Source organism: Rhipicephalus sanguineus, chromosome 2 (assembly GCF_013339695.2).
Source record: "Rhipicephalus sanguineus isolate Rsan-2018 chromosome 2, BIME_Rsan_1.4, whole genome shotgun sequence".
NCBI classification, from domain to species: domain Eukaryota; kingdom Metazoa; phylum Arthropoda; class Arachnida; order Ixodida; family Ixodidae; genus Rhipicephalus; species Rhipicephalus sanguineus.
The window spans coordinates 153,524,836-153,547,691 of record NC_051177.1 but is presented as its reverse complement, the minus strand read 5'-3'; the positions used below and the strand labels follow the sequence as shown (position 1 = coordinate 153,547,691).

General features: G+C 43.7%; 1 protein-coding gene and 1 non-coding gene across 2 annotated transcripts in view; one reads left to right on the top strand and one right to left on the bottom strand.

Moving 5' to 3' along the window:
• Positions 1-383, top strand: part of LOC119381333 (scoloptoxin SSD976) — a 39,343-nt gene extending 38,960 nt beyond the window's left edge. The window contains exon 6 of the mRNA XM_037649216.2: positions 196-383. Coding sequence (XP_037505144.1) covers positions 196-298 — 103 coding nt within the window. The 3' untranslated portion in view covers positions 299-383. The remainder of the gene's footprint in view (positions 1-195) is intronic.
• Positions 384-19,850: 19,467 nt separating this feature from the next.
• LOC119381990 (uncharacterized) lies at positions 19,851-22,629 on the bottom strand. Its single transcript, XR_007415284.1, has 3 exons — positions 22,567-22,629; positions 21,002-21,169; positions 19,851-19,944 (listed from the first exon to the last, which is right to left on the bottom strand). It is a non-coding gene; the product is annotated as an uncharacterized LOC119381990 (transcript).
• Between the last annotated feature and the right edge of the window lie 227 nt (positions 22,630-22,856).

The window sequence follows — 22,856 nt, the reverse complement described above, 5'->3', positions numbered from 1 at the left end:
GCTGCTTCAGATATACGCTATGGCGATCAATAACCAACTCGCCCAGCTTTAAACCTTGTGGAACTTCATGTCCAGAAGATAACTCAGGATGTTACTCTCTCAAAGATTTGACTCATTACTTTTTGTTCTGAAGAAGTTCTCTCATCAGTCAAGTGCCGACGTTTAATGACTTCTTTTTCCGTCTATTTACGGCAGGTATCAGGACAAACCCCGCAAGGTTTGGAAACTTGACGAGGGTGAAGTCAACTGGAGAGCCCTTGGCCTTGCCGTGGCGCTCATCCTCTGGTTCTGCTTCTGAAGTGCCACGCTCGCCGCAACAACACGATGATCAATTCTATCGCTGTTTTGTGTCCGTGCGTTTCCTGTCGTACAAGTACCTTATGAAGTTTAAATTCAGTGCACACCACGGCCATATTTCTATTCTTTATCATATGTGCTGCACGAGCTGAATTAGCAAGTGTACCCGCGGCACGAAGCAATGTTTTTTTCTGAAACTTTGCAGAGATATTCGTTTCTCCTGACAGGAATGCGCAGCTATTCGTTTTCGACGCCGGTGAGAAGAAGAGATGTTGCTAAATGGATCTGACTTAGTTCTCTCTTCGCGAAGAACTTCTCTTGCGGAAGTTCGAACTAGTATAAGCGCGCTTAGAAGGCGAAGTGCAGCACATAATGGAAAAAAAAAGAATCAAAGAAAACCTCGCGACATCCTGTCATTCTCAAACGTTGCATCGCGGGAATGGATGTACCAGCAAACACTCTTTTCTTTACGGACGAAATGTGGGTGTTTGTTTTAAGCAAAAGAGATAGAAGAGCAAATCAGTTGCTAAACATTTTCGAGTGGTTCATCTGCGTCGTAATGAAGTTGTACATAAATTCGTAATATTACGGATTCGCATGTGCATTTGTACACGTGCAGACGAATCACATAGGACATCGTTTTAGTGCAAAAGTGCGAAGTAAAGAAATCCGAAGAAAGAGTACAGTGCGCAGGTCCAGTGGTAGCCCTGCGCACGGTGTTCTCCTCATTCTTAGGATTTGTGATTCAGCACCAACTCTCCCAACAGCAAGTTTAATTAAAGTGCATGCGGAAGTGCGTGCTAGCTTTACTGCCCAGAGCTACACTTAGGAACTTCTGCACTGAAAAATGTCGTATTTGATTCAACAGAAAGTCACCCAACAGTAAGTTTCATGAGAATGTGCACGCCATCTTCGCTGCCGAGAGTTACACTTAAAATGTAAGCGAAGCTGCAAAAGTAAATGTCCGATTCTTTTTTGGAAAGCTTACGTGGACACAGTGAGCCCGCAGCCTCCTGGATAACAACTCGGGAATGCGTACAAAGTCAGTTTTCTTCGGCAGCTTTTGTGACGTTGGCCGGTGGCCTCTCCGATCGGGTTCATCATCAGGGTTGATTGAAGTGTTTCTTACAAAGTTGCGCTCACTAATGCCGGCCTGAACGCTTCTTAAAGCTTGGCGCTGCCTGACTTTGGTGCCCAATATCCACACATTCGTCCTGTACAAATGCACTGTACGGTAATATTGACTTGATAGTTAATTGCTCAGAGAACGTCCAGCGAGAACTTCAAACCTTGAGTTACATAGCAGAAGTATATGTCAACATCTAATTATGCATATTCTCTGTGGTTATCAGTCACGTAGCTAGCCTTATGCTTACTGTAGACTGGAGATGCCAATGATATCTATTCTGAAAACTAATCGCGAGAGTTTGCTCCTTGATGGCATTGCACTCACCCTTACTACGAGATACGAACCGCATTAGCGCTGCATAAATATACTGGAAGAGTGTAAGCAGCAAAAAAAAAAAAATTAGGATTGGTGTGAAATCGTTTGTTACAAGACTGTTATGTTAATTTGCATCAAATGCGATGTGATACAGAAGCACTTGTGCTCCGTGCAGTCGCCTGAAAAGCTGACTGGACAGTTGCACTGGTGAGAGGAAAACTGTCACTTCAGTGCAGATGCAGCATATATAATGTGCAGTTGCAAAAGCTAACAAAAGGCTACTACGGCGATGTAGTGTTGCAGCGGGGAGGTACGTAAGAAAATGTGTCAGGATGGCTGAACAAATAAACAAGGTAAGAAGAAGTACAAGGTGCGTTTGTTTCAATTTTATGCACGGAAGAACTTGCATGAGCAGAATAAAAGCCGGTCAACTCTCGAAGTGTGGGAAGGTGGAGATGTTGAGACTGGCATGATGTTCGACTCGTTTTGTCACAGACTCCACAATGATTGCCTTAACACCGCAGTGAGTTTCCTGGAAAATGTCTTTGCCTGATGCAACTAGTCACGATGTAACAATGGTCATTAGGTAATAAGGTACGAGACTGCACGCTTTGTAAAGAGTTATAGTTTAGGAATATTCACAGTTAGTTCTGGCATGCCTTGGATTCTGATAAGGTTCGGCTGAGTAACTGCGTAGTTAGCGCTGATACTTCCAGCAAATGGGAATTGACCTATACATTGTTAATTACTGATGCCCACCTTAGAGCAATTTCTGATCTGACCAGCAAGCTAACTGGCGGTTTCACGAATGTCGAGAAAACGTATTCAAAGAAATAATATTGCTACGAAATCGATGATTATGGTTCGAGTTGAGTTATATTTGATACATATACCAGAGCATAATTTTACTTGAAGGCAAATTAACACAGTATAATAATGAAAATTAATTGAATGGGTTCGTTGAAAGAGCAGACGTTTTTCTTGTGAGCAACAGGGATAGATGCGGAACGTAGCAAACCAGATCTCAACAACGCGCTTTTACGTGGCCTCCGAGATCCGCTTTGCCAGTATGATGAAACGCGAAGTTAATAAAATTGGGGGACCCTAAAGCTTGGCCTTTAAGAGTTGAACGCGATAGCGAAATCCGGCCCCCAGTGTGCACTTCAACAACTAAGTGCATACTTATTAATGTGTGTTGTTACACGCACACAGACACACACGCGCGCGCGCTATGTATCTATAGTAATGGTACAGGCACTGGTACAGGTATTCGATCTAAAGCACTTCCCTGTGCTAGAGACATATTTCTCACAATGCCTCACAGATGGCAGCACATTATCTAATGTTTGCTGTTTGCTTGATCAACGCCGCCTCTAGAAAGGAGCATGGCCTCCGAGATGGCGGGGACGCCGCGCGCCCGCCATCTCGGAGGCCATAAATGGAGACGTTGGCTTGATATGTTTTCCGCTAGATGGACATAGTTGTCCATTTTTGGAGCTCTTTGAAAGGTCGTGTGTGTTTTTAGCGGCGATGGCTGCACTATCCCGGCTTTTTTCGAACCATAGCGTCGAGCAAAAAACGTAGTTTGATGGCCTCGCCAATGCGCCTACAAATCGCCGAATGGGCTCATTTTCGTCGTGACAGCTGCCGAACAAAATGCGTTAAGAAGACTCCTTCCACTACACGGCATTTATGTACTGTTTTTTCCCGAAGCAGTTGCAAGTAACATTGTGGCCTTGTGGTAGGACACCTGCTTGCCACGCAGACGACCCGTGTTCGATCCTGAATGGGACCGAAGATATTTATCGTTTATTTTATTTGCATCATTCTCGATTTTTCGGCCACGGACGATTTTTCGCTCACAAGCGACGGAGCGCCGCCAACACCAACGGCGGCATTTCTGCGAAACGAGCTCTGTAACGCTATCGCGTTGAAAAATACGCGAGTGCACAGGAACGGCGACGTGCGAGTGTCGCTATCACATACGTACGTGAAAAATAAAGGTCGCTTCAAAATTTTTTATTGCAATAGCAATTATATGGACAGTCTCGGCTGGTTTTTGTCCGTCCCCGTCGCCGCCGCCGTCATGCACCATATATGTTAAGTATGTATGTATATATACAAGTCCCAAAGAAAAATAATTCAGAAAAATGCTTCCGAAGCACGGAACCGAACCAGGGACCTCTCGCTCCGCAGCGCGTGGCGCTAACCACTACGCCATCAAACGCGGATCCTCCAGGTAGCTAACGGTGAGCTTTATATGCACACCCTTTACCGCTGGCGGACTCAGAGACGGCAGGCGCTTATAAACGTTTCTTCATTACCAGCGAGATGGCGGGAGGAGCGCAACGGGCGCATTTAAGTCGTCGGCCAGCTCGCTCGCTTCTTATATTTGCGCAGGGAGAACCTTGCCCTTCCGCTGTCTGCTCGCGCGGTAGTTGCTGCCGGGGGGCCGCTTTTCTAGCTATCGCATTCATTACTTCGGCCTTGCGGCGAAATTGTGACTTTTTTTCAATTTCATTGTTCTTCAGAAATATCGTACAGATGTTGATGTGCCGAATGCTTGCGCGCGAGCGGCCATCGCGACATGTTTTTTGTTTGTAAAATGAAAGGGCCTTTGTTCAATTCACTGGGTAATTACTATTCAGTAATCACTACTTCTCAACCAGTACCTGTTTAAAATTGCACTCTTACTTGCGCGTCTGTCTCCTGTTTGAGTTACAGTATACCTGTTTCAGCTATTGCAGATGGTGAGTAGTCATTAGAAAGACAGTTCCGACGAGCGAATGGTAGGTTCACACCCTCTAATATTAGTTAGAAGCAGGCTTGTATCTAACCCACTGTCATTCATTGAGAATAACAAGGTTTGTCACAAATTAGTTTGCTCTATCCGTGACATAGGCGGCTACAGATTTTCGTCAGACGTTCAGATTTGAGAACACTAAAACAAAGTATTGACCTGTGAAGCCACCATTTGCGCCCGTTTACCTGAAGCAAAAGAATTTCGCCATTATTTATTTAATTGACATTATCCGATGCCTGTGATCATTGTAATCTTGTGTTGAACGCGAACTAGGACATGTTACGCGAAAAAAAACAGCTGATAAGACAAGGCTTGGTGTCTTCAACTGCAGTGAACAAAAAAGGAACGTCCTTGGTGAGGACGTGTGCACTTCTCGGAATATTTGCTCTAAGCCAAGTGTCCCATTCCATTTGCTGTGGTCAAACTTTCTTTTTAATAAGCATTTCGCCTGACCGACCACTGGGTAAGGGGAACAGTTCCAGAAGAAAGGTTGCAGCGTATATTGCTGTTAAAAGTCAATAGCAAACAAGGCCGCTGCATTTTTCACATGTTATAACCCCGGATTGGTATGTTATAGCGATGCCTTTTCTTATGCTAATGCCTTCTTTGCACGCTTCGTCAGTGTTCATAGTTACTTACCACCATGCGCATTATCAGCGCGACAATCTGGGCGTCAGCGGCGGATAATTAAGAATGGTGAGAACTTTAGGAGGTATCGCTACTAAAGCGCCTTGTTCGGTACGCTGCTGCTGACGCACATGGTTCACAGCGCGTGAGACACAATAGAAGACATCACCGAAACAGTGCACCGATGAACGCCACTCTGTTAGGCTTAGGGGTGTCTGACAAAAAAATGCAATATGTTATTGCCCACGTTGTGACGCCCACGTTGTGCGACGGTCACCTATGCCATGCAACGTGCAGAAATCTCTGAGTGCACTACGTGTAAAATGTGCATTGACCAGATATAAAAGTGAGAATATATATATAGTGCAATGAAAATTCAAGTACGTAACTGACCTTATTAATAAAATATTAAGTTGTAAATGAAAGGTCGATTAACGTACTTTGTCTTTTCACGCTGTGATTACCAAGGCCTGTCCAATGAAGCACGGGAAAACATTCTTCGAAGGTGAATACTTCTGCATGACTAGGTACTGAATTTTGTGAAGTAAGAAAGTCAACAAAATACCAGGTAGCGCATTAGGTTTATAGAGAAGAACTCAATTTCTGAAATATAGGAGTGCGACCAGCCCCGTTCATCAACACATACTCTATGTAAACACAAAATAAGTTAAGAAATAAATACACATGTAAATATAAAACAATATCGCGTTACGCGAATATACTTTGAAGTTACAGTAAGATGCATTATTAGTGCGAAATATCTGAGCATTCTTCTTACATTTATTGATGAGATCACGTTCTTAGTGCGTATCTGCAATCTCCATTTAGTGAACTTGGTTTTGTAGCACTTATTCGTGCTCACTTATTTGCGGTAAGCGAGGAGCGAACATATTTAAGTAGACTTGTAAATGTCCACAAATAAGAACGCAGATACACCAAGAAATCCAGTGCCTGACAAGTAATCGACCGAATACCTCGATGTAGGGAGCCGTGGTACAACGTCACGTTGTTTTATATTTGAACTGTGCATAATATCAGCATCATTATAAGCCTTTTCACGTCCTCTACGGAACGAAGGCCTCTTTAAGAGATATTCAATAATTCCTTCCTTGTCCCAGCTAATTCCACGTTACCACTGTATGCTTTCTAATGTCTTCGCACCTCTTAATTCTATACCGTCTTACAATGAGCTTCTGTTTATTGGCATCCATCCTGTATAACATTGCTATAGACCAGCAGTTATTCGCCCTTGGCAATGTATTACCAGAATAGCTCTGAATTTTGACTTCCCGTGAACCTAAATATCGCCTGGTTTCTTTAGTTCTCTGATTCACACTTACGATTTTCGGTTAGGTCTATAACGCAGTACCTAACTAGTTCGCAAACTGCTTTCGTAGCTTCTACTTTTTTATCCCCTTCAACAGCATCAGTCCCATTCAACGATCGCACATTTTTTTTCTTTTTAGCACACCGTGAAATACTGGTCAGGACTGGCTGCTGCTTTCATTGCGCTGCGAATTTCCTTTCCCCTCGATAAACGTTGATTTGGATGTGCGTCTGTAGGAACATTACTCACGGATTTATGCTATGAGACATTCCTCGTGATAACCGCGTCATGTCGCTGAGAATCTGGCCGCTGAGGGTAATGTTGGCTCTGGTGTAAGTGTCCGAGTCAAAATTACACCGATATGACCCGAACTGTAGACCCCGGAAACTAAAGTACGAGCATTACTTACCCCTAAATTTTCGCGTTTCCATCCGTGAGTACTGTAAATCAAAGCAAGAAATAATAGTAATACTCTTTGGCCTTTGAACAATGAACAGTATCAATGGTACAGTGCCTCAGAGATCGGGTAGTTTGCCAACGCAAACAGTCGTTACAAGTGCTGCTAAACGGATAACAGTTCTAGCCACACAATCCTATCGTCTTACAATCTACTCTTTGCTATTTTTCGATTCAGCCATGGAACTTGTCCGTGAGCTTGTGTAGCAGGCTTGTATGTCCATGCTGCGAGCCGTATGTCGGGGCGGGACCAGAGTGGTACACTGGTCGCTGTATGTAGGTCGGGTGACCACCATACACTGGCTGCTGGTGGTGCCCGTGGCCGTGGTAACGCTCATGGCTTTCTTCGCTGCTGCGGTCCCCTCCGCCGTAGTGGTAGCCTTGACCACCCGTGCTCCATCCACCACCCCCACCATACCCGCCGGCGGTCACCTCCAGGACAACCATGGCGATGACAAAGCAGGCGAAAAGCGTGTTCATTCCCTTCGTCATTTCGGACAAATGTAATCTGAAAAATAGAAGATTTGGTCATGCAGGGGCAAACATCAACTGTAGGACGAAACAAAAAGAAAATATCAACTCCGAATCACGTACCCATGTTTATTCTACCTTTGAGTTCGTGTCATTTTTCAATATTATGAATGTTTTAAATGGCGTGATACTAAGACAGCTCTTTTCATCATTTAAATGTCTGCGTTTTTTGAACAATGTAGTTAATTAGTAAGCTGAGAAAATTGTGGTGGAGATGCCCAACTTTGTCAACAGTGGAATGCTAAAAAGTGGAGGCTTCTCTTTATGTCCCGATAGCGGCATCTTGCTGTAAACGTCCCACTAAATCGCAGAATATTTACGCTGTGCTAACATATAGGGCAGGCAAAAGATACACACTTTGGCGCTTAGATGCAGGGCAGCGCTTGCCAACAAAAGCGAGTAACTCACGCTGCGTGGCCTCCTGTTGACGAAAGCGTAGCACGAAGTGAGTGATACGGCAGTGCAGCTTTAACGTCAATATATAGGATTGTCACCGTAGTAAATTTCCCAACATTTCTTTCTTCCTGCATGAAGCCTAGGCCCATGCGTCACGATCCATTCATACCTGGACCCAGCGGCGTGCGACGACGTAATGAATGCGTCTACGGGCGCTTTTCAGAAAGACTCCAAGCATGAAAGAAAACAAAAGTAGCAAGAAGGACGCACGTCACGCAATGATGAACGCGAGACGAGCTCTTTCGTGGGATGGGAAAGACCGCCGTAAACGATCAGGGTTTACCCCGTATGGACGGTACTCCGCGTGGCTTCTTGGGGTTCTTTATTACGTCATGCGATGTAGACACTCTCAGTCCAAATCGAGTCAAGTCGACTAAATGCAGGCGTCATACCACCGGATGGACGATTGGTCTACTAGGGACTGAATTCCTGGCGTTGCGTGTCACGCGAAAGCCATGTATGAGGAGGAGAAACGTAGGGGTCCAGCAGCGTGGCCGTTGGATTATCTGCTGCCGCACTGCACTGATAGACGCTGTAAGAATCGCCACCAAGGCATCTCGTCAGCACAAGGCAGGTTAGGAAGTATAAGTGTGTGAAGACGAATGAAGATCTCCGGTCGTTGCGAAAGGCTTTGAACCTACGCCAGTTACACTAGTTATTTGTTTACTTATTTATTGATCTTTTGAAAAATACCTTACAGGCCCGAAAGAAGGGGAGTCTTTGCTCTAAGCAACATAATTAGAACTAACAGACAACAAAGTCCAGGAAAATATAGGGGATGTTATTTGTAGTAATTACGATGTAAATGTGAAGTAAAGTGTACGAAAACATAACTTGCCGCCAGCAGAGACCGAACCTGCGACCTTCGAATAATGCGTCCGATGCTCTACCACTGAGCTGCGGCGGCGGTCATCCTCCCGTCCACTTTATGGGGCATATATGTGCGTTTAAACCTAGGAGTGTTAGTCAGCGCCGCTACCAGTGAAAGAACCAGAGTGAAATAACTAAATGAAAGAACCACCGGAAGTGACTAGTCACACGAACGTATTCGTTGTGCTGTAGCTGATAATGATGATAATGATAAAATATAGCACAGCACAGCCATTTCTAATCGGTTGGCGGCTTTCAAGCACGCATTCGTTATGAAATTTACACGGTGTGTTGACTGGTGAGATTCGACGCTTCTTCCACGGCCACTTAACAGCCGTGTTGTCGCTTTGAGCTGCTTTCTGTCTTTTGTATTTTATTGGCAGTCAGTGAGTGAAGCAGTGAAAATCAACAAGGTGAATCTCAAGTTCTGAATATTACCCGTTGATGTGACTCATTGCCCGACATCACGACTGTATAGGGTATTTAAATAGCGAGGCTGTTTGAGCCGGCCTTAAAATGTTGACCTTACCACAGAACTATCATCATCATGAAAGGGTATGTGCCACTGAATTTTGGCAAATCCCACTACTCACCGTTACGGCGTGGCCTGTTATAGCCCTGATGGGTGAGACAGCGAGTACAGTGAGAGCGAGAAAGAAAGAAAGAGAGAAAGAAACAGAGAAACGGAAAGAACGACATAAAGAAAGGAAAAGAGGAAACGTCTTGCCGAAAAAAATTCTTCACGAGGCAGGATTCGAACCCGCGTACCCTTGATCCGAAGGCGAGCGTGATAACCACTCGGCTATCTAAGCACGATAGCAGTGCGTAGCCTTGTACAGTATAGTGTAGCAAGGGCGGTGGGAAAGGGAAGTGAGCGTAGGGAGGAGGGAAGTGAGTAGAGCATAGCACAGAAAGAATGAGAGAGAAATGGAGAGAAAGCTGTGCAGAAAGAAAAGGAAAGACGGACAGACAGAATATCAACCAGAGAGAGAGAAAGAAGTAGAGACAGAGAAAAAAGATAGAAAGAAAGATAAAAAGAAAAATTCTTGCGGAAAAAAATTCATTATTACGCTCTCGAACGTGTCCAGATTCATGGGGCGTCCTGAGAAAGTGCGTACTCCTGAGGAGGAAGCAGCGCATCTCGAAGCTACACGTGTAGGTCGACGGGGACTACGAGCGGTGACGGGCCTGTGCTTGGCTGTGCCGAGCTTTGCGCGACTTAGAGCAAACATTAAAACTATCTTCCAAAGCCGTTCGAACCAGTGGCCTAGATCTGCGTTAGAATACTTGACTACCACGCGGAATAACTAGGTTCGATTGCGGCAGGTTCCCTCATCCTTATTACATGACTTTCACTGAGGACCCGTAGGTTTTCGTACTTTATGCCGCGACCAGCGTTTTCACCTTAGAAATGCTGCAGGTAATGAGACGTTAAATAAGGTAAGCACGTAGTTTATGAGAACGCGTGAATCAAGCTAGCAGATGAATATGAAGACCAATACGTGCAAACAACAAGCGACCGAGCCAAACCACGTTTTTCAACCACTTTTATTCTGGAATAAAATTTTAAAAAATGATTCGGGCAGATCCCAGGAGCTGCAGCAGTAGATGTTACGCGAAGCAGTCAGCCAGAAGCTGGCTACGGCACATTGTTTGACTTGGAGGCAAGCATTATGAGGCGGATTGACGTCCTTGCGTAAATCGACGAGTTCTGTACGTGACGAAGGTTTACCAGGCATGCTGACTACACCCTGACGCCTTGAGCTTCACGTAAAGTCTGCATTCACGTTCCATCGCAGAGTTCGGCTTCATTGATGAGAGATGCACACTCCGGCGCGCTGACGTGCATCTCATAGGCTGCGCTCGTTGACGCATTCCTGTGGGGTGAAGCAACGCTAGGCTATAGGTGGCAGAGTTGCGTTATTACGTATGTGATATGTATTGCATTCTTATAAAAACCGATAGCCAACATTAGCCTCAAGAAGCCATTATTAGGCAAGGTTTGCCGAGAGCTAACCAACCTTATCTAATGCAAGCTAACAATGAGCCCTGGCAAGTAAGCGCGATGAAGCACTCAGCGACAGTTTTACTTGTGCGAGCCAAATTTCATATCTTAGCCAACGTTAGCCACAGCAACCTAACAGCGGCAAATACTAGAGTCAATATTAGCTGGCACTAACCTATAATTTTTTATTTTTTTATTTTTTTATTCACAGGATACTGCAGGCCCAAAAGGGGCCCTAGCAGGAGGGGCGAATGTACATAGAAATGCATTTAGAGAACGCGAACAAACATTAAAATGTGTCAAGAACACATACTGAGCAAAAAATAGCACGAATAAAGGCAAACAAAAAAGCAGAAACATGAAAAGAAGGAAGGTACAAGCCGCAAAAATTATTAATAGCAATGCGAAGTGTAAACTGCAAAAGTAGCGACACCGTCATATGTGAAATTTTCAGACACTTCTAACTAAGACTACGTTGTCAAGAGCGCTTCATACATATATACACACATACACGTACAAAAATAAAGAAATAAAGAGTTTTAAGGAGTCGTATTAGCTCATTAGATGAGGGAACACAAGATAACCAATTAGTGAAGGTATAAATAATGGTATATCAATGGCAGTATATAGGGTCAAATGCTTACACGTTCATATAGGGTCAAATGCTTACAATTAACCAACAGTACCCAGTGGTAGTTAACGCTTGCCAGCATTAGCCGGGCAAAGTCAACAATAAGCGACAGCCAAGGTTATCTGTTGCTAACCAGCAGTAAGAAACCGTTAACCAGAATTAGCCATAAAGAGTGAATAGTTAGCCAATATTATCCTGTGCTAGCTAACATTATCCTCTAGTTAGCTACTACTAGGCGGAATTAGTGCATGCTAAGTAATATTCCCATACACTAGCCAATCTTAGCCGGCACTAGCCAGCACAAAGCTAGAATTAGGCAGTGCTAGACTGGAGCTCACCAACTGTAGGTACCATTGCACGACAACACAGCCGGCCGTTGGCCAATCAGTGTTCGCGCTATGCGATTAAAACACGGTACATATCATAGCATGCCGTCATGCGAAGTCCTGTATGTTGATCAGATGTAGAAGGCGCGAAGATGACGACGGACAAGAGTGAGGCACACAAAGGGCGCCTGCGTGTGTGGCTCTCTTGTCCGTCGTCTTCGCGCCTTCTACATCCGATCATGCAAAACCAACACGCCCACTTGTCTACCCTAGCATCATGTGTGTTATTTCATCCATATTAAGATCTCTAAGCTAAAGAAATAGGTGCGCTGGCGTCTTGTCATTTATGTCAATGATGTCATGCGGATAGTAACATGCTTGTCATGGCATTCATGCTGTTTCCTGCCACTTATGCCGCCAAGACATGTCACTGAGTACCGCTTCTTTTGCATGCACATGGAGACAGCTATTCTAGTTGATGTTAGCAAAATACGTGAACCTGGGCCGACCACGTAATGCGTAAGACAGAGAATTGGTAGTCAGTTGGAACAACGGAATGAATTACAAGGAAATGGAATCACATTGCTGAAAAGAGGGTAAGTGGAACAGCACTCAGAGATACCCTCGTCCTGCAGTGGGCATAAAATAAGCTGACAATGCGAATAAAGGCGGCACATATAGAATACAGGGTGTTTCACGAAATGTGTACAAAATCCTCAAAAATCAGGAAAATGCGATAGTAGCTGGCTGCCTTCACAATTGCTTTTTCTGTAGCGGCCGGCATCTGAAGATGGTGGAATACAACATTTGAGATATGAGAAAGTTAAAACAATTAACTTTTTATTTAGTGAAGTTGGGCGGTCATGTCAAATGGGAGAACTGAAGTTCTTTATGCGAAGAACCCACCGCAGCTTTGAGACATAGAAAAAGAGGCCTCTAGTATTAATTGTGGCGTAATGAAATTCAATCAAATTCAACTGGCGAAACCGAAACCGAAGCACCGATGAGCGCAACAAGCAGACGCACAGAACGATGTCATTGTTCAAGACAACGTTTACAAAAGTGTAGTCCTTCCGCGTTCGTTAAGGTATATGCGCCTTGCATGCTATAATTGCAAGCGCAGCCCGCACACCCACGCAACGAAGTCAGTTGATGGTTGACATAACGACGCTCACTCATTCTGGACCATTCTCGACGTCTCTCTCAACAGAATAAGGATGCTGCGCGCTTTCGCGCTTCGTTGCCGGTTTCGCCGCTGAATTTGCGTGAATTATAGTTCTTCGCAATATTTACGAGAGGCACTTTTTCGAAATCTCTAAGCTGCAATGTGTTCTTCGCATTACTGGCCTCAATTCTCCCACTTGACATAGCCTAACTCTACTACTTAAAAAGGTAATTGATCTTTATAAATTACTGCCTCAAATCATGTCTTTAGTCATATTATGATGACTGCGGCTATAGGAAAAAGTAAATGTGCATTTCCCTGATTTTTGAGGATTTTGGATACTATTCTTGAAACATCCGGTATATATGTCATGTAGGTTATGTTATTTCATGCATGTAGATATATTTATGTGAAGGAATGACTGCAATGACACTCCTTTATGTTATTCATATCACGTCATACATGACATGCATCTCATTTCATTCACGTCGTGTGAGTGGAGTTATTCATGACGTATTATTCATTACCGCACGTTTGCCATACATGCATGTACAGTCGCTGTCAATATGACTTGCAACACGGGAGCGCGTGGCCCCACGAGTTCAAAGACTGCGCGTAGCTTTCGCTTGCCCTTATTTCTATAACTAAACACTGTTCTCTCACTTGGGGATGAAACCAAATACGAAAATATCATTTAGTTGTTGAAAGGAATACAAGTTGAAGCCACGCGCAACCTTTGAACTCATGAGACCACGCGCTCCCGCGTTGCAAGTCATATTGAGCGCGACTGTACATTCTGGTATATAACATGTTAAGGAACCGACTATGACAGCATCACGAGATATCATGAAATTTGTATCATTCACGTCATGCTATACTACATCACATACATGTCACACCATTAGTGTCGTGACCTGTCATTCACGTCTGTCGTACACGCACGTCATGCGATGTACATCCTGGGCTATTGACGCGCGTCCCATGCATACTATGGCTTTCATGTCACGAGATGTCATTCTTGGCCACCATACTCCCTCAACTGATACCATAGCAGTTTTGGTAGATATCAATATAATGCAATGGGCCACGAGCGTACAATGACGTATGCTGATAAATGGATAGACGGATACAGTAAAAAATACTTGGATTACCAAAGAAATGTCTCGCAGTTATACTCACTGTGCGTTGCGCCGTCTGCGGATCACAATAAATGTGGCTACGGCGGCTATGAACAGGATAACCAAAACAACAGTTATCCCTGTTATAATGCCTGCAAGAGATTCAGATTCTGCAAAAAAAGGATATAAAGAACAAAGAGATCAAATACTTTATCCAAGTAGCTTTGAGAAATTACTCAAATATTTGTGCGACTGGCCAACACATTTATCTGCTCTCAGTGTTTCCGTAATTCTGTAATTCATAAACACAAAAATGCCGATAAAATCACCAGCAGTATAAAGATAACATCATGCTAATCTGGTACGCAGTTAATCAAGTCTATTCCATATAAGGTACCAACACCGGTTGGCTAGCATCGACAACATTACTGCACTTCCCCTCTGACTGTCGGCAGCACATATGCGTACAATTTCGTGCACTAAATTTTGTGAGGTCGCGTTCAAATAGGCGTAACGTTTATTTTATCTGTGTTTAGACATTGAATACGAAGTGCGAAAGGGCGAATTAGTAACAAACAATGAAAACTGGTTGGGTGATGTCTCTGTATAAACGACCAATATTATCCTGCATTGGCTTGAAACATTACAGCGCAAACCATCGAATATATATTTTGAAGAATTCTGTTTTGAATTCGACTGCGGGGCTGCCATCCACCCTCGATGTGAACGCGTATAACGGTAAAGGTGTTACTATTCATCTTGTGACTTGTTACACCAGGCATGCTAAAAAGAACATAATTTGCACTGCATAGAAGATAACACCTGGCTTTTTCAGGCCTTCGAGTTTGCCATATACCTATTCATTTGCCTGATTAATCGTTATTTTCATTGCTTCTCCATTGCTATACGTATGTAAGGAACAGCACGAATCATCCGTGACGAAAATCTCAACGGTATACTGAACAAAATGTAAAGATGGCGAAAGCATCTAAATTCGACTCAGAATAGGCGGCTGTTTGTTTAAACAGTGTTTAATTCACATATTTTCGAACAAATGATGGTACTTTTGGAGGACTGTGAACGCGCGGCGCGTCGACGGCCATGAGATAAAGTACACCGGCTGGAGAAGCAGCAGCCACAGAGTTTCCTAAAATTAACTAGAGGGGATTCTGGCACTGCGATCGTTCAGCCACCATGGGAATGATGGGTAGTACACGGATTTGCCTAGTCTTCGTACTTGCGGGTTTCGAACGCACTTGTGGCTTTGTTTATTGCTGAGTTTTCGTTTTCTTTCGGATGAAAGAATGGATTGTTGTGAACTTCGTGACTAGATTTGAAATGATGAGCCCAAAAATGTTAAAGTGGTGAAGTGGAACTGCTGACTTTTGGTGAACTTCGTCTTGCGACAAAGAGGATGCAGGCGATGCGGAGCCAAACGGAGCCGAAAGAACGAAGTTTAGACAAATCCGTGTACTACCCATCATTCCCACGCTGGCTGAAGCGCTATGCGTTGCAGCTCGCTAGACACTAGCGCCAGAGTTCCCTCTAGTAAGTTTTGTATGAAACTCTATGGCAGCAGCGACTGAGCCGTGCAGCTGGTGTGCAAATTCCTACCCTACTTTCTTTTCTCAACGTCTCCTTTACATCCCACTCTCCCCCTTGCTTAAAGGCGCTGTCTAGGGACAGTTGTACTGCTTCGTGCGGTTGCAGCGGAGTGATTTCAGAGACGAGGTTGGTGGCTGGCAATGTCAGCGGGTATTACCTATTATGCGGGGAACACGGTTAGCACGCCCGTAACCGGTGAGTTAAACGTCACATCTCCTAGTTAACGGCGCGCCCGTTACACACGGCGGTTTGTGAAAAACGCATGACATTCATTATTTTACTTTAGTTTCTGCTTGAGAGCAAGGATGCATAACCCAATTTTAGCATGTAAGCTTTGAAACTGACTTAAAATATCGGCGGCAAAAGTTGCCTTAGGTAACCGTTTAACGTTAAGTAACATTTTAAGATCCTTGCCTCATTTAAAATGTGCAGATCGTAGATCGCTCAAGGAATCACTATTGTTTCTTATTTCCCCATTATTTTCCTACTCTACGGAAATATCAGCTGTCGGCGGGGCCCCTAAAGGGCGGCACTTGTCCTGCTACCCCTCTGCGATGGATCACTCCTTCACCAGAACAGAAGTTGGCCTCGCTGGTGCAAATATTAGGCCACCACCTCCCACATAGCGCTTCATAAACCACGAGCCTCAGAATATTGAGGCTGCGACAAATCTGACCATGGCCTTTGTAAGGCGGCATACGGCGCTAATAATTGCTTGATCGAGGCAGGCCGCCACTGGATATTGAACCTGGCAACGCTCAGCGCCTGGGCACTTTGCAGCAAACATAGTCTAGCGAAACTAATGGAGGAGTTAGCAGTGGTCAACCGAAATGTCGCTGGCCTGAGCGTGGTTACGTGAACTGGGAAGCATATATGCTACTGACTGGTTGAAAGGTCCTTTGCTGAAGAGGGCTCCCTCCTTGAGTATGGCGTGGGCTTTCTTATCCTCAAAGACATTGCATGAATTTTACACTATCGATGAGAGGGTAGCAGGTGTCGTGACGAAAAAAATAGGAGATATAAAGTGATAGCAGTACTATATTATACTGCAACCTCCAGCTATGAAGACGACGAAGTAAAAATTAGGCCCCGTCTTCTGCCTTCGTGTCTTGTTCGTTTGTGCCCTACCCAGCGATGGAAAAATAGGTGGTAAACTCTATGAGATTTCGTTAGCAAGTAGCACGATTATTTATTGATTGATTTAGTTAATAAAGAGCACTAAAACAGACGTATCGCCTATGCCATCCGAATCGAATACCATTAGATTTCGAGGAAATTTGTCATTTTTATGTTGTTCTAATATGCTGGCTCAAGCCATCTAATAAAGGCTTTATGTGACCTACTCATCACTGTTTGAATAGAGCCCAGAGTAACTTAGTCACTTACCGCAGCGGGATTCGTCAGCTTCATTGGAACAGTCCTTCTTGAAATCGCACACTTTGGCTAATGGAATACACTCTTTAATGCCCGTGCATTGGAATTCCTTTTCACCACATGTAAATGGTGACGTGCTTGGTACTGGGCCCCAAGGAAGAGCTGGTGAAACACAGCAGATTTCAAAAGCATTAGTAATGTAGTTCAGAAGCAGGGTATAGCCAAACTATTATTTCTGAAATATTTTTTGTTGACGGCAAACATGTGTATTAATTATTAAAAAGTGCTGCAATACATTCAAGAAAAAAAATTACAGTGTACACGAGAAGCATCCTCTTAACGGGTCAAAACTTTAGTCAACACTACACACGAACGTCACAAATAGGAACCAGTTACCGAAAACGGCTATAGCTAATTGCCAGGCACAACTGAATTGTCTACGTGGTGCTGCTGAATAAGCTCTAGAGAGTTCGAAGAGATGGCTTAAATAATTGTATTATTAACAATAGTGAATTTTATAGAACCGATGGTGTCGATTTCCGGTACGGTTCTTTTATTTAAGTCATAAATTTCTTGAAAGACTTTACTTACACTTGCCAAATTTCGCGCGTGTAAATTTATTGTTAAACAACATTTCGTAAACTGCCAATCACGTCTTGCGTAAGGTGCGCGATAGGCAGTATAGTAGGCGTTTTCGCATAGTTATCGGGATATAACTATCAGTTTACACGAAAGCTGATGAACAACACATCACGAAAGTTCGATTGGTGTCGGCACGTTTGCATTGCAGCATAAGTATTCCTCGATTGATGTGGCTTCAAGCTTTTGCTTAGTTTCTGTATGGTAACATGAGATATAGTACATTTATTTATTCATTCACGAAATAGTATTCTAGCGTAAGTGGAACTACACGGAACTGCGTATATAGAGCACATATTCCTTTGAACGTACGAGAAGCCCCAAATGAAAAAAAGCAGTAGACAGAACAGCCGCCATTAATGTTCGCGATATTACCATTCATCAGTTAATTAATTAATTATTATTTATCACTTTCTGAAAGTGCCCACGAACAGCTCTAGGCCTTCATAAAGGTGCTCTAACCTCCACCGTCAAATTAAGTAGCTGAATATGCATTCGGAATGTGTAAAGTTTTCTGTTTTCGCATGTCATAAGTGCGACCGACCGGAAGTGACCTCAATTAATAAACAACGGACTATATCAGGAAACGAAGGGCCCACGTCTCCACGCCCCCTCTTCTCGCGCTCTTCCACGCTCGCCAGCTCCTGTTTTCATATCTAAGTACCCTCACTGTATCCCTCTTCCCGCGCGCGAAGACGAGACACTCTCTCGTATCCTTTGTCATATCGTACGGCACTCGGCACCACAATGGTATCTCGTTATCGCACATTGACATTGTACGAACCATCACGGCGACAACGACGAGGACGCAGTCGGGAAATTTTCGCTTGATGTGTCCTTATATTTGTCCCATCACAGTAATACACGCGGTGAACCAATAAAAACTTTATGTGCAAAAATTTACCCGAATAAAAGAAATAACGTTAGAACACTATAATGAAATTGTTTCATCGTTGATAAAGCAGTGCTGTAAGCAACAGTACGTGTGCTGCCCGAACTGTGACAATTGTGCGGTAGCTGTGCCCAAGCCTTCCTTACACGCCGGATGACGTTGAAAGTAAGGTGTGTGCACTTTCGGCACTTGACAAGCGCCAGTTATTGGACTCGATGTAGAATAGGTGCCTCGCTGTGAAATGCAGAGAATGCAGACAGCTCCATATAACACGTCATATTCCTACGAACGCTTGCACAGCTATCACCGTACGCACACACGCCCTCCCACACCCGTGTCCCTGTTTTCTCTCTGTGGAATAGTAATGCAAAATAATCAAAGTCAACCGTACCCCGCAGCTGAAGCTTTGTAGGTCAGTAAGCTGAGTAGCTCCGGTTGAAGTATGCCAGTGGCGCTTAGATTGCAAAAAAAATACACATAGACACCTCGAATGTACTACTTAATGAAAAAGATATCTTGGACGGGAGCTGCTACTGGTTATGTCTTGTACAAATAACTATGTGCTCTGTATCGTCGTACTTTCCCATGCTGCGCTGATCGTCATTACAAAGGTTTGTTTTAAGCTTGCTTTTTTATTTCTAGGAATATGAATATCGATAATGGATAGCGCTGGTGAGGAACTCTTGCGCACATCGACAACATGAATTAAAGTGTGGATGCGCTATGCTATTCTGCAGCGCCACTAAGGAAGGGTACCGCCATGCGGGAATTTGGCTACAGCCCCTGCTGAAAATGTCTCGTGCACTTACAGCTCCCAGAAACAAAGATATTATTGCTGGCTGGTTCCAATGAACTATGTGCGGCCTCTGCTGCCTGTTCGGTCGGAAAATTACAAAGTACGCCGACGTGAGACAAGCCTTGAAGAAATCATAGTAATAACAAAAGCAACAAACGACAGGCTAGGTGAAATGAAGACTGCATTGAGCCTTCGGTGTTGTTTTCTGATATCGTGCAATCGCCTACCTATTGGCGGTGTACGACACCCCACAAAGAAAGGTAGGAAGCGTGAGAATCTCCGTTCAATCACTCATAAATAACAAGCATTACATCTTCTGTCTTGTAATACCCTTGATCTCATATGAAAATAGGATATCTTAACTTGCTGTGTGCAACATTATCACTGAATGGTGTGAACTTGTGATAGTACTTGCGTACGCTGCACACGCATTGTCTACGAATGCTCTAGAATATCTGTTAATCTCCAGGTTACCGCTGCCTCACCTCCGATTCTGGTCTTGCAGCTCTGCCAAAAGTGGACATCGTCAATGGCTATATAACCTTGCTTGTCAGGTACCGTGTGTTCTCCTATGAAGGCAACCTAATTTACAAACGCAAAAATTTCATTCAGTTCAGAGTAAGTTCTTTCTTCTGTGCTGAAAATGTCACTAGCCTTCACAAAAGTCAGGAGCTTCCCCAATAATCAAGTCTTGTTTATTCGCGTATCACCCATATATCTATGACACACTAATGAATTGTGAACCATCGCTACCTTTGCATTGAAATGTTATTCATTGTTGTTCATTGCGCACTCTTCTTTGAAAAAGGGCTTTTAAGGAAAGGATTCAAGTTAGGACACCCTAACTGTTGATATCAAGCAGTTAGAATTTTTAAGACAATAACATTCGTGTAAGGCTTTAGAATGCTTCTTGTTGAGCCAGTTAATGAGACAGAAAGGAAGTGGAATGAAGGACGCCAATTAGGAAACACATTAATACATGAGGGAAACACAACCACCATCAAAATTGCTTACAGAGAAGACATATACAGAAAATTTACTCGCAGAAAAGACATACAGAGAATTTGAAATAATTCTAAGCACTTCAGTAGTTCCTGATTCTAGTCGCTTCAGCAACGTTTGCGATGAAAACAGCGCGAGAATTTCAGAAATTGTGCGACAAACGGGTGGTTGTCAGTTTTCATTTTCACTTCTGTATCTTGTGTAAAGAAAAATGGGCATACAAAGTGTGGTAACTGCAGAAGCAACGTGATGAAAAAAAGACACTTTCAACCATGAAAAGGTCCAGCTTTAAGCATACTTCAGAATATTTGCAATTATTTCATCTATAGCTTCACAACACTCGTCTTCTACTGTTCAAGTGACATGCATTAGAAGAGCTGTGTATCGTGCTGCTGCTTTCAACAAGCTACCTCAAGGTGCTGCAAACAATGAGAATAAAGCTTTCTGTTTCAGGGGCCTACATGAATTGTAGGCACCTTAAAACATCTACGTGGTTGCAAGAGGAACTTATAAAGAAATATACATGGCCTTCTCATGAAATTGATCATCGCCACCATTTTAGTGATGAACATAGAGAAAAAAATCTCCTTGCTTATTTTTAGCATGTGTAAGGTTCTGCACGTGCCCGTAATTTTACCTGGTAAGGAGCTGTCCTCGGGAATGTTACGCTGATCTCGAGAAAGTGAAAAAATTCACTTGGCTTTTCCTCCATCCATAGAGTCATCCAGGGTCCGTTATAGGTTGTGCGATAGGCGAGCGTGAGCTTTGGCTGGCTTGTTCCTTGCATTGCGTAGAAAAATGTTATCTGATAGCAAAAGGGAAATGAGGTAAAGACACAAATACCATGAGTAATCTTCACAAGCTCCTACGACGGAACAACATATCACATAACTAGCTTTCGTGAACCAGCCAACCAGCGGCTCACAAATATTGCGAGAATAGGGGAACAAAAATTTTAGGCTTTTTCCTAAAAATGTTCTAGAAAGGTTCTTGTCACCTGTAGAATGTATCGCAGTACTCATATGTTAACTTAATTACTCTAAGTGGTGGACATTACTTTCAGAATAAAACGGATATCTTCAGCTCGTTCATTATAAATTTGCCAGCCGGTAGGTTCGCGTGGCATACACCATTGTAGTAAACTATCGGGGTGTCAACAGCTCCTTGATACATGTTTTCTAAAGGAAAGATGTCGGCGTTAGAGTTATATAGTTTCCGCCTTAAAAGTCCCGTAAACCATCTTGTTCAAAAAAAAAAAGCGTCCGGCCTCCCCTACTACGATAGTGGAGGAGGAGAAGAGAAAGCGTGTGCGCAAAAGTGGTAGAGGAGAGCAAGGGGCGGCGAGGCTATTGAAGTAGAGGGTTGGCGTTTAAAACGAGGGTTCGATGCTGCATAGTAAGGGTGAAAAAAAAGGGGGGTGTACCCAGTGTGTATGCCAGCTCTTGGTTCCGTTGACAGGGGAGAGGAACGAATAGGCATGGCGCTGAACCATACCACTGGGGTTCAGGAAAATGTCGTAAATTTTTTTAATCCATGCGAAATCATAGCACAGCGCCATTGGCTTCCCCCTCCTACCCTGTCAAAGCGACCAAGAACCAGTATATGTCTTGGGTAACCCTTCCTGCTTATTTAGTAGCTCAACGAGCCTTACTGCGGAAGTGCTGCATTATAATGGCGGGGATGGGCATTATGTAAGCCGTGATCTCAAGCACATTTTCTTCCAGCTGCACATTGTTTCTTGGTGAAAAGTCTTGATTTGCCGTGTGGGCTACGATGACATTTTGTCACCTCTACGTTTGTTAGCGACGTTTGCACAAAAGTCAAGAAATGAAAACGAGTTTCTAAATAGAAAAGCACAAATTGGATAAGCTATACACGTGTGGCAGACTTTTTCACACTATGAGAACCTGAATAGAGAAGATCGCTGAATTCTCTTTTATGACAACATTGAGGCGACGGTAAGCCTGCCAAGGAAGATGATGGAAGATGGCGACGAAAGCAGCGCCAGTGTCTCGATCCTGCTTCACTTCCACTTCTGTTGACGACGTACACTATCATACGCGGGTCAAACAAAATGTGCATGAAAGGGGACAAGCACAGTTTTTGATTACCACTAGGTGTAGTGATTCTTGAAAGACCAATAGTAAGTAGTGTAAGTGTCAGCAAGTATAAGCGTTTGCTATTTATGTGCGCAATACTTACGACGCAGTGCGTGGAGTTGTCCAGTGTAGGACCGACGACGGTTGCATTTATGGTTGCTGGTGATCGGATAATCATGAACCGTCCTGGAAAGCAGAGTTACGGCGAGGCGCCAGGAAAAGGATAGGAATGAAATTTCAGGCTTTTAAATTTCAAGCAACTAAGACATTTGACTCCAATGTTTATTCAAGCGAACCTATTTTTTAGGGTTGAATACAACCAACAGTTGCCGCTATTCTGTTTGAAATTTCATTTGTGAATATTCTGTGCAATGCTAAACGAGTGTTATTGCA